Source organism: Prionailurus bengalensis, chromosome B2, assembly GCF_016509475.1.
Source record: "Prionailurus bengalensis isolate Pbe53 chromosome B2, Fcat_Pben_1.1_paternal_pri, whole genome shotgun sequence".
Taxonomy (NCBI): Eukaryota; Metazoa; Chordata; class Mammalia; order Carnivora; family Felidae; genus Prionailurus; species Prionailurus bengalensis.
In genome coordinates, this window is record NC_057349.1 from 68,239,735 (window position 1) to 68,251,965 (window position 12,231).

Below are 12,231 nucleotides of genomic sequence, written 5' to 3' on the forward strand. Positions count from 1 at the left end.
GTTGTGCCAAGAGACCTTTTGATGTTTTCCAGTGTTGAGTTTGACTGCCTAAACCAGAGAAATAGAACTGGCAGAGAATGCCAGTTTCATGCCATGTCATACTAAAATGGCATTTCTAGGGTCCATTTATTATGCCAAGAGTGCTGGGCTTAGTGAAGAGTTCTAGGCTCCTGGGTTCCTTCAGCTACCCTCTGAGAATCCTGAGTGTGCCTGATGATCTTGTTGACTTTCTTAGATCCACTCTTCTCTTCTCTCCCTGCTACTCTCTGCCCTAGGATGTTGACTTATATGGACTATATCAATGTTTTTTTGCTCTCTGGCTTTGGGATGGCTTAGACTATGAGACAAACCCTTAATGCCTAGAGGTAGTAATGGGGCCTTGCTACTTTTGGCTCCAGAGAACTGTCCTATTCCTTTGTGTATTAGGAAAGACTTTATAAATAGTCCCTTTATCAAACTCTCCTCATGTCATCCTATTCTATTCTAATAATGTGCCATCCATTTCCTTCTGGGACTCAACCAATTTACTGGGTGAGGGAATCTGGGTTGTGCCAATGGAACAGAACTGTCCGTGGGTGCTTCTTTCCATCTGGACTCCATTGAATGACTGTAGTTGAACTACTGAACTGAAACTCTAGGCTTCTCCTGGACCTATTCTTGATGTGAAGTAGCACTAAAGGCTCATCCAATGAGACACAGGTTGGAGTGAGAAAAGAGAAGTGATACCATATGTGATGTGCCTGTAACACAAATGATTGACTCTATAAGGCCCAAGTTAAAATGACAGTGACCCTGAGACATTCTACACCTCCCAGTGTCTCTGTCAAAATGAGGATAAATCCAGAACTATGAAATCACCAACTGACCATCAATGAACTGAATTGTTTCCACATCCAAGGATTTGTCTTCCTCTAGTGCTCTGCTGATTAGCTTTTTGAGGTCTGAAGCTGTGAGATAGATTTCTGGTTGCTTGTCTTCCTCCATCATTCCATGAGGGACTCCTTCACTCTCAATTTTGTTGGACTCAAAAGACAGGAGGTTACTCGCAGGGCTTTTTGCATCTGCAATGTCTCTCTTAAAGATGGCCAAAAGTCGCATCTCTGTGGAGCTTGAACTGTAGACAGCAGAGGACACATTCCACCCAAACCCGTTGTTACATGCCTTATAAAGACAGTCACTGTGTTTCTATAAAGATTCAAGACAGCTTCATCATCTTTGCTGATGGGCTCTTAAAGAATATCTCACTTCAAAGCTAGTTTAAATGTTTATTAGAAATTTGAAATGTGGAAGAAGAATTGACCTATATTTTAGTCCTTAGAATGCCAGGTTGAAGAGGGGCTACTAACTGATCATGTGGCATCAAGTGATCATGGATTTTTATTCCTTCTGAAAAAGTGTTAATTGTCAAGAGTTGTTATTACTGACCAGTAGTTTTGGTGGTGTTACAAGTAAAGTCATGCAGTGCCAATCAGCAGGAAGGATGAATTGTCTTTTTCTCTATAACCTTCTTCAGGAAGGTCTATGAAATAGCAATACAGGACATAGAGATGGGACAATAGTATGTACACATTGTACCAAGTCAAAGCTTCAATTTTCAGGTTATTTCTCTTCTGCTTCTTTCAAGAAGTATTTTTTAATTAAAAAAAAATTCTAAAATAACATAATCTTTTTCCTCAAGCTGCTTTTAAGATAACATCTTGGAAGAAAGGTGTGAAAAAAGAGAAAGGGAAGTACTATACGATTAACTATATTTATTATCATATTTATTGATTTAATGCCTTTTTGCATATAAAAATGAAATGGGATTCTCTGTAGCTTTGTCCTCCATGATCAGGTTTTACCTTTCAATTTATGCCATAAATCCACACAAAGGGATGCAAGAGTGTTTCAAAGGCCACAGGAACTGATAATATTTACTCTTGGCAATTCTTTGGGCCACACAATCAGTCAGAATCTACAGTTCATTATTTCACTAGTCAATTTTAGGAGCCAAAGCTGGATTCTTATTACTGAGCTCTCCACAGTATTGTGGGCTCTGTCCCAGTTCAAACTGACCTTGGAACCAAGGAGCAAATTAGTTTCTCTCCTTTATTCCAGACTTAGGTTGGCTGCTTATACAAGTGTGCATTCAGACAGACAATTTCCCATCACAACTGACATTTAAGAAACTGTTAAAACACGCTTGCCTCAGAGAAAGGCATTTTTATGTTTTTCTAATTAGATTTTGAATTTTACAGGATACACTTTCACTGATCAAGTCATTGTTCACGTACTTACCTCATACAGTAATTTTGACTTAAGAGTTTTTTTAGTATGAAATAATTGCTTAATTAATTAATTATTTTTTTTAACATGGTTAAACTTTAACATCTGCAAAGACATAAATCCAGCAATAGATCCAGATTTTGTGGGATCTCAAGCTCATACAAATAAGTGTCTGTCTTCAAGAAAAACAATACAGCACATGGAGATAAAATTAAATACAGAAATGAATCTGTTTAAAGTAGAGAAGAAATTAAGAAACAATAAACATGTCTAAAAGCAGACACATAACTCAAGCATCACAAAATTCTGAATATATACATATTTCATTAGATATACCTCTGTAGAACTTTTTTTCTATTATTGTTTACAGCAATTAGTCTCATTTAAATAAGACACCAATAAAAAGCCATGGGCTTATCCCAGACTTTGTATGTAAAAATTACTTATAAAAGATCAGTATGTAAATCTGTGGGAGGAAAGGCACTATATTTCAAAATATTAGAAAAGTCCAAATTACCCATCTTTTCCTTTCTTTGGTCTTCATTTCACCAGGAGCAATGGGAACATGCAAGGGAGAAAGAATTTTTATGAAATTTATTAAGATATTCAATGAATCATTTCATATATCGGGGGAGGGGAGAGAGAGAGAGGGAGAGAGATTTCTTTCTATTGTGTTCCATGTTTGCCCAGGAATGTGTTGAAGGAAACACATTAAACTGCCATCAGAATTTGGATGGAATTGTGAGAGCCACATAAATCTCAGGAAGTAAACACCATTATATGATGTTTCTGATTAGGATTTCAGCCTTAGTTCATAGGCTGTATGTACTTTTGGTCTTCTTTGTAAACTCTTTGATTTCTTCATATTCTTCCCAAAGAGGCTGCAAATATATCCAATGCGTCTTACATTTTGGGTAGTGCTGGTGCCAGGAAGTTTTTTTGGAAAGTATTTTATAAATGGATTTCTCACCCTGTGAATAACATTAAATGATTTATTTAATCCTGAAGGTAATTTATCTGAGACTGGACACTGGAACTGGTGTTTTGTTGACTGATTGTTTTTCAAATTGTTTTAACCAGTAAGCCTTGAGGGAGTGGTACAATTCATCATGGCACAGGTTGCAAGAAAAATAAACACCTGTTTACTGAGTGGGTGGTCTGTACCAGCCAGTTTATATGCATCCTCATTTAATCTTTTTCAACAACACAATCCCCATTTTACAGAACAAGGAACACACACAGAAAGGGAAAGTTGGAAGGTGGCAGAGCTGAGATTCAAACCCTATCCTGCTTGATTTCAAGTCTGGGCGCACTGGCCATACCACTGCCTACCCATCAAACTTTGGTCATCAAACTGACAAATATATTTAGGACTCCTCTGGACGTATATATGAATTTAGTTTAGAAGCTATATTCAGTTTTCTCATTTTACCTTTCAGGTGAAATTTGTTGACAAAGACATTCTCTACATATGAAGGGATTTGTGTTACTGCTCTTTCTGCCTGGGGTATGAATTCATTGAACTTTTGTCCCTTGGTAAAATGACTGAAAGAGACTTTGCTATGATTTTCCTTCTGTGCAAGCAGAGGAGGATCCATGACTCTCTAACTAGGGCTGCTCTGTGGGGCCTGCCTCTTGCTTCCTTTCAGCAGTGGCTTGTAGTTTGGAGAAGTAGGGCTCCCTGGGCCAAGCAGCTAGTTCTGCTCATTTTTTTTTCAAAAAAAATTGCATTGAAATGTAATTGTCACAAAACAAAGTGCACATGTTGATGGTGTACAATTTGGTAAGTTTGATATTATACACCTGTGAAACCATTACCACAATCAAATTAATTCCTCTCAAAGGTTTACTCATGCCCCTCTGAAATCCTTCCCTCCATCTTTTCTGCCTCACCCTCCCCATGCAACTACTGATCTGTTTTGTCATTATAGATTAGTTTGCATGTTCTAGAGTCACACAGAAATGGAATCATAATATATTTATTTTTCTCTGTATTCTTTTACTCAACATACTTATTCTGAGATGAAACCATATTGTTGTATATTCTAATAGTTGCTTCCTCTTTTGAGTAGTAGTCTGTGGTAATAATATTCCACAATTTGTGTATCTATTGCTCTGTTCATGGATATTTGGGTTATTTCCTACTGTTGCTAATACAAATAAAGTTGCTGTGGACAACTGTGAACTAGCCTTTGAAAGATTCTACCCTCTGACTAGATTAAATGGTTGTTAATAGTTTTCCATATTGCTTTAAAAGATAAAGCAATATTTAAAATGTTTTAACATTTTTATTTATTATTTTTGAAAGACAGAGAGAGACACACAGCACGAGCAGGGTAGGGGCAGAGAGAGAGGGAGACACAGAATCCAAAGTAGGCTTCAGGCTCTAAGCTGTCAGCACAGTGCCTGACGCGGGGCTGGAAACCACCAACCGTGAGATCATGACCTGAACCGAAGTCGGTTGCTCAACCGACTGAGCCACCCAGGTGCCCCAAGATAAAGCAATATTTAAAGTTGATCTTTTTCTGTGCATCCTTAGAATTGTGTTAATCATAGACATCCTCATAACTTCCCAGTTGTGTCTGGGAGAATTAAATGATACAATTCACTGATAAAAAATGTACTTATGAAATTATAGATCAGGTTTTGTACAAACGAACTAAATAAAGACAGTACCAGGAGACTCATAGTGTTTTAGGGGATCTGGCTCCATGAGGAAGCAATATCCTTCATTCTAAGTTTACTTTACAATATTCTGAGCATTGTTAGTTATGATTAAAAGCTTGCCATACTTATAAGCATATCTTTTATACTATTCAGGGTCCAACTGTTTTCTGGGAGACTAAATATTCATTCCATAATGGAGAGCATTGGGAATATGTGATCAAATTTATTTTATAAACATCGTTTGCAGAAATAAGAATAAATTCTTACAGAGATAAACACATGGGAAAGATGCAGCTTCAGTAGATATATCTTTAAAATCTTTATCTTGCAAAATTTCATCATCCTTAATACTTTCATTTTCTTCTAAAATAGATTTTTTTTCATTATTAGGTTTTCATTTATTTGAAAGGAGGGCATAATGTCCACTTGAAAGGACTGTTCCTATCATTTCCCTCAGCTTTAAATGCAACATCTGCTTTTTAGCTGCAGTGGTTTGTCCAGAAGACTTTGCCATCTATGCAGAATATTCCACTATCACCTTTTATTTCCCTCTAATCCATCTGATTTCACATGGAATATTGTGGAGCAGCATCTTGAAATAAGGAAAAATGAGTCTGCTTTGGTACATATTAAGGGTTTCATCTTTTATAACTTTCACTTTTCAATATTTTCTTTCTCTGGAGTCACACAAATCAGAGGGGCCTGATATCTTTGAGAGAAATACACCTGTAGAGCTCGCCTGGAAGCTATTCTTTGTGGGTCTGTAGACTTGCTCTGGGCAACTTATAGCTTTAACACAACAGATGGTGAAGGGGCCAGGAAGTACTTTGGGGGAAGCCTTCTCTACCCACTTTACAAGTCCCCCATGGTGTGGGGAATCTCATTCTGTCATGCCAGGGCTCACATATACCCTGCGGCCATTAAAAAATATGTCCTATTATGGCCCCATCGGTAGATGTTTTGAATGAGAACTTAGACAGAAGATGCGGGTCACCTGAGTAGCTCAGTGGATTAAGCTTCTGACTCTTGATTTTGGCTCAGGTCATGATCTTGCGGTTCATGGAATAGAGCATGATGTGGGACTCTGTGCTGGCAGTACGGAGCCTCCTTGGGATTCTCTCTGTCCCTCTCTCTCTCTGCCCCTCCCTGCTTGCATGCTCTCTCTCTCTCTCTCAAAAATAAATAAACATTTAAAAAAAGGAAAAAGGATGCTAAGCTTCTTGTCAAAAATCATGAACCCACCTTGATTAGAGTGTTGAGATGCTAATGGATATAGGCGTGCTTGTGGGAAAGCTGTGGGAACATAACTGAACCCTGCATGGCACTATTTTTCAATTTCATTTACTTTATTTAAAATTGTTATTTAGAAAAAAATAAAATTGTAATTTAGTGGGGCACCTGGGTGGCTCAGCCAATTGAATGTCTGACTTTGGATCAGGTCATGATCTCGTGGTTTGTGGGTTTGAGCCCTGCATCAGGCTCTGTGCTGACAGCTCAGGGCCTGGAAACTGCTTCAGATTCTGTGTTTCCCTCTCTCTCCCCCTCCCCACTCAAAAATAAATAAACATTAAAAATTTTGTTTTAAAAATAAAAAAAGAAACAAAAGAAAATTGTAATTTAGAAATTTTTGTGTGGTAATGCATTACTACAGTTTAGATGTCAAAATGATAATAAAAGTATACTCTGGTGGGGGGGGGCACCTGGGTGGCTCAGTTGGTTAAGCGTCCGACTTCAGCTCAGGTCATGATCTCACGCTCATGAGCTTGATCCTCTCGTTGGGCTCTGTGCTGACAGCTCAGAGCCTGGAGCCTGCTTCGGATTCTGTGCCTCCCTCTCTCTCTGCCTCTCTCACGCTCACACTCTATCTTTCAAAAATAAAAAAAAAACATTAAAAAAAAGGTATATTCTGGGAAGTCTTGCTTCCACTTCTGTCCCTTTCTACCCTGTTCCTTCAACTCCCTTACCCCTCACAGATACTTCTTTTTATTAGTTTCACCTGATTCCATAGGGTCAGCCTGATTTGTTTAAACGATGATGATATTTAACATTCGATAGGGAACCAGGGAATCAGACACCAAGGTAACTAATTGCTACTTATTTTGACCTGTCTCTACTGAGGTGTTTTCCTAAGAGGTTCGTTAATGACATTGCCAAGGACAGCAGATGAGCTCTCTGCAGAGAGCAGTGTTTCTGGCTCCCGAGGGAGGAAGGAAGGAACACAGCTCTTGTGTTACCCCCTTAAAAAATCACCTAGAGTCATGTTCTAATTAGACAATTCCTTTATCTGAAATGTATTCATTTTTCAGGATTCGACAGGGCTAAACAACTGGGGGGAGAAGAACCTTATATTCCTCATGACACTGCTTTTAAAAGAGGATAGGGAAAAAGTAATTCAAAAATTGAGAAGAGTCCGATCCTCTTACTTACCTAAATCCTAGCACATGGATTTCTTTGAATCCTGGAAATTTCTTAAATACCTTTTGCATCTGCAGAAAGAAAGAAATTTATGAAACGCTCTGGCTGTACCAGGTCAGATGTTACCTAACTGAAAAAGTCTCAACACTTCTGATGAGTTAGGGGGAATAAATGAAAATGGAAAATTGAAGCAACGATTGAGGCCAAACGCTTTGTTCTTGGTAATTTCTGAAACCCAGAGGAAAGTGTTTTGCTATTTATTTAAAAGCTGCAATTGGGTAGTTCTGATCTGCTTTCATGGTTACTTTCTATAAAATATGAAAAAACTTTAAGGTGGCACCTGGAAGAAACATTTTTGGCTACAGTATTTTTATTTATACACAAAGAATAACTATAATATTTTCTGAGTTGAATTACATGATTTGGAAAATATGTTAAAGAGGTTACTAAAGTCAAAATGGCTGCTATATCTAAAAAAAATGGTACAGGCAGACTCTAATAGGTTAGATTCACTGGTAGATTTATGTGGACTTTATAATAAATTTTCTTAATTAGTTTGACCTTGCTAATGAAGCATATTATAGGAATATTTTATAATTGCTATATTCAGTTATTCCTGATCCACTACGGTCTGGCTTCTGCCTCTGGATTCACCCAGTGGGGAGGATTTTCTCCAGGCTGTTGTCTCTTGGCTCTCTCCAAATCCAGTGGCATTTTCCATTTCTCTTCCATGCCGTGCCTGCTTATTTTCTGGTTCTTCTTCTATCTCAAGGACCACTTTCTCAGTCTTCTTTACTCCATCTTAGTCTCGTCTGCACTCTCTACTTTAAATATAAAGATGCTTAGCCTCCTTATCTCACCCTCCCACTTATTCAGTAAGTTTGACTGCAGGCACTGTGCTAGGCTCTGGGGACACATTGCCACATAGACAGGCGCTGCTCCGTCCAGCTTACTCCCGCATGGACTGGGAGGCAAGAGAGACCAAGAGAAAGGGATAGTATTAGTAGCGAAGCTTGGAAGGGAGAGCAGGGTGAAAGTGAGGCTGAGGAGGTGAGCAGGAACCTGGCACCACCTTCCCTTCCCTGTGCCCACTCCCCTCTGCCCCCCCTTGGGGATCTCATTTTCTGCCATAGCTTCACTGATCACCTGAGACATAGCTTTGAGTTCTACATGTGAATATCCCAACTTTGCCACTACTAAATACATCCAAACCAGAGTTATTCTCTCCCTTCCAAATCTGCCTTTCCTCCAGCGCTCTCTATCCCAGTCAGGTTCATAAACACCTATCGTCTTCCATGCCAGAAGACCCAGCAACCCTAATACCTTCTCTCTGTGCCCATCACATCCATTCATTAACTCCTTGTAGTTTGAACCCCATATACATATTGTTTGCATCACATTCTTATTCTCATGGCAGGCATACCTTCCCTATCTCCTTTTTTATATTGCTGAAATGATTTTCTAGGGGTGTGTGAGGAAAGACAGCAGAAATTTTTTTTTTTTTTGGCGGGGGGAGGGAATATGCTAGGGCAGGAGGAATAGAGATGTCTCCTTGACCACATTTTTATTTCCAAGGTAATCATTCCATATCTGTTGTTCTTCACTAAAAATCCCTTGATGGGCTGCACTGCCAATTGAATAAGTTCCTTTAGAATGGCATTTAAGGTCCTGCGCATTCTAACCTTCCATTCCCCAAGCACTTTATCATTTGCCCTTCCTGTCATCATTACCCTCTTGGCCAATATTGTGTCCTCTCGGGACACTAAACTAACACCTATCTCTCCTCAAATTACAACATGTACTTCCTCCAGACCTCTATGACTTTTCCCCCTTTTAGCCCAAGATGCAACTTCTATCTTCTGCTCCTTGACTGCCCATACTGCCATATTTCAAAGCCAGCTCAAGCATATTCTCTATCAAGAATTTGTAGAGCCCTAAAGTCAGGCTCAATGATTTCTTCTCCCTACTGCTCTAGAACTTGTTACAGTATATCCCATAAAACAGTCTATGAGCTGCACAATGGCTCCTTCACTGAGATTATGCTCCTTGGGCTCAGGGACTGTGTCTGATTCATCTTCATCTCCCTCCCTCCCAGTACCTAGCAGGCCGTTATCCACATAGCAGGGACTCAGCAAGTTTTGTTTAATGGACTTGAGTGGATCTCTTCATTCTCTAAACTCATCAACATGCTGCTGCATTGTCACTGTATCTAAAATTACTGCTGATTCTATATTATCTATGCCAAGGACTAGGGCAGTGATGCACAGATAATCCCCAAATCACTTACATTGGCCTTTGAAGTGTGTCATAGATTTCTATTTCCAGCAGACTGATTTACCAGCTAAATCATATTTTCTTTCACCAATATTAAAATTAGTTTTCATTCCCTCAGTATATAGTAACCGCAGCGATGAAGATAGCCTAGGTTTTGGGTGCTGAGGTAGCTGTGTAGGCCTGAGTTTAAATATTGGTTCTGTTCCTTTCTAGCTGTAAGACCTTCAGTTTATTGCTTCATCTCTCTGAATACAATCTCCTTAGTCCAAAAAGGATAACAATACCTATATTATAAGGCTCCTATAAGGAATAACTAATAAATGCCTGACACACAGTGGGCAAAGAGTTGATGATATTGTATTTTTGATTAACTTAGTATCTACATCTTCTACTGGATTACTAGCTCCTTGGTAGTCCAATTTTCTTTTACTTCCTCAGTAGCCACATAACTTGGAGTCTGATGGGGGCAGAGCAAGACTTCAGTCAGTTGTTTTTGAAAGACCCAGTGAGGGGAAAGGACAAGATGAGGGTCCCTGTAGGGGTCAAGGGCAGGGATGCTGAGTACTAAGCTTCCGTGCCTCCATGACCACCCCCACCACAGGCTTAACAGAGGAGAACTAGGAGTTTAGGTCTGAGGAGATGGTCTTTGTTACCGAGACAGGTAGGAAAGAGCTGTGTACATGCCTCAGGTCTGCTCTGGCTTTCTGTGGCAAATAGCTTTGGGTCCCCAAGGCAGTTGTCATGCCATTCCAGTAACAACACCTTAGACTAGATGTTTAAGTGTGAGCAGCAGTTTCTGGAGTGGAAGATTCAGACCCTGACTTGTCCTTCTTTCGTGTCCAGTATACCAGAGGCGCTGTTGTATGGATGAAAACAGTCAATCAAAACAGAACTGCTCCCATAGAAGCCCGCAGCTGCAGCATGGGCAGTGGGGAACATCTCCAAGGAGAGCCGTCCTCCCCTCCAAGAGTGCTCCACAGCACTGGCTCCAGCAGAGAGGAATTTTGTTGTTCATGCCCTCTTTGTGAACCTGTCTGTGATCGATTAAGACTCAGCTCTGCTTAGGAGGGTGCAGAAGGCATCTAGGGAGGAGATGACAAAGGTCTTCAGTTAATTCTGCCAAATAATCTTCTGGGGACCCTCCAATTACGGAGTGCTAGCCATTAAATTGCTAATTAAGTGCCCAGTTAACCTTATTAATAATACTAAATGCACAGGGGCCTCCCTGATTCTGCTGGAATGTATGTTCAAGGGGCTATAAAAAGGCAGCCGTATTGAGTTCTCATGAGCGTTTGCACAGGAGAAAGCATTCAGACAACAGCTAAGCATTCCTTTTGACATTTGTATTAAATTGCTCATTAGGTTTATTGTGGAAATTAAATTACTTCAAAGCACTGTCCATTAATTCCTGATTAGGCCTGAATGGCTCTGCTAATGCAAGTATGGGCGGTGGTGGAGTGGGTTGGTTATCTGTTGGCAAGCTGCTGGGTGGTCTGGACTGCTCAGAAGCCTGGAAAGGGAACAGATGCTCTAACCAGAGGGGCTCCATCTCAGAGAAGCCAGTGACCATGCAGAGGAACCCGCAGGACTGATGTGATGGGTCTCTGGAACAAGACCCAGCAAGACATACTCTTATTTGGCTAATAAGTTTTTCAGAGTCTAGAATGGGCATGTTAATTTGATGATGATACAAAAATCCCTGTCCCATAAATATTCATTTGGGAAAAATAGGAAGTATTGCATAATGGTTAAGAGTAGGGGTTCTGGTGCCAGGCTGCCTGAATTGGAATCTTGGCCAACTATCCAATTTTGAAGATACTCCGACTATACTAAAGATTTTCTGAAGAGGTGAGAGGCGGCAAGATGGCGGCTTAGGAGGACGCTGGGCTCACCGCACGTCCTGCTGATCACTTAGATTCCATCTACACCTGCCTAAATAACCCAGAAAACCGCCAGAGGATTAGCAGAACAGAGTCGCCGGAGCCAAACGCAGACGAGAGGCCCACGGAAGAGGGTAGGAAGGGCGGCGAGGCGGTGCGCGCTCCACGGACTGGCGGGAGGGAGCCGGGGCGGAGGGGCGGCTCGCCGGCCAAGCAGAGCCCCCGAGTCGGGCTTGCAAAAGCGGAGGGGCCGGGCGGACTGTGTTCCGACAGCAAGCGCGACTTAGCGTCTGGGAGGTCAGAAATTAACAGCTCTGCTCGGAAAGCGGGAAGGCTGGAGGACAAAGGGAGGGAGAGCTGCTGAGGCCCCTGACAACAGAGCTCAGTTTGGTGGGGAACAAAGGCGCTCGCCAGCGCCATTTCCCCCGCCCATCCCCCAGCCGAAATCCCAAAGGGAACCGGTTCCTGCCAGGGAACTTGCTCCGCGCAAACACCCAACTCTGCGCTTCGGCGGAGCCAAACCTCCGGCAGCGGATCTGACTCCCTCCCGCTGCCACAGGGCCCCTCCTGAAGTGGATCACCTAAGGAGAAGCGATCTAAGCCTGCCCCTCCTGCCCCCGAGCACCTTGCCTACCCACCCCAGCTAATACGCCAGATCCCCAGCATCACAAGCCTGGCAGGGTGCAAGTAGCCCAGACGAGCCACACCACCCCACAGTGAATCCCACCCC

General features: G+C 41.3%; 1 protein-coding gene across 2 annotated transcripts in view; it reads right to left on the minus strand.

The window, feature by feature from the left end:
- The window catches only part of IMPG1 (interphotoreceptor matrix proteoglycan 1), a 140,164-nt gene that overhangs the window by 73,913 nt on the left and 54,020 nt on the right, over nt 1-12,231 (minus strand). For both annotated transcript variants that reach the window (XM_043591861.1, XM_043591860.1), the window contains 3 exons: nt 7,360-7,418; nt 2,783-2,803; nt 867-1,114 (listed from right to left, as the gene is read on the minus strand). In XM_043591861.1, coding sequence (XP_043447796.1) covers nt 867-1,114; nt 2,783-2,803; nt 7,360-7,418 — 328 coding nt within the window. The remainder of the gene's footprint in view (nt 1-866; nt 1,115-2,782; nt 2,804-7,359; nt 7,419-12,231) is intronic.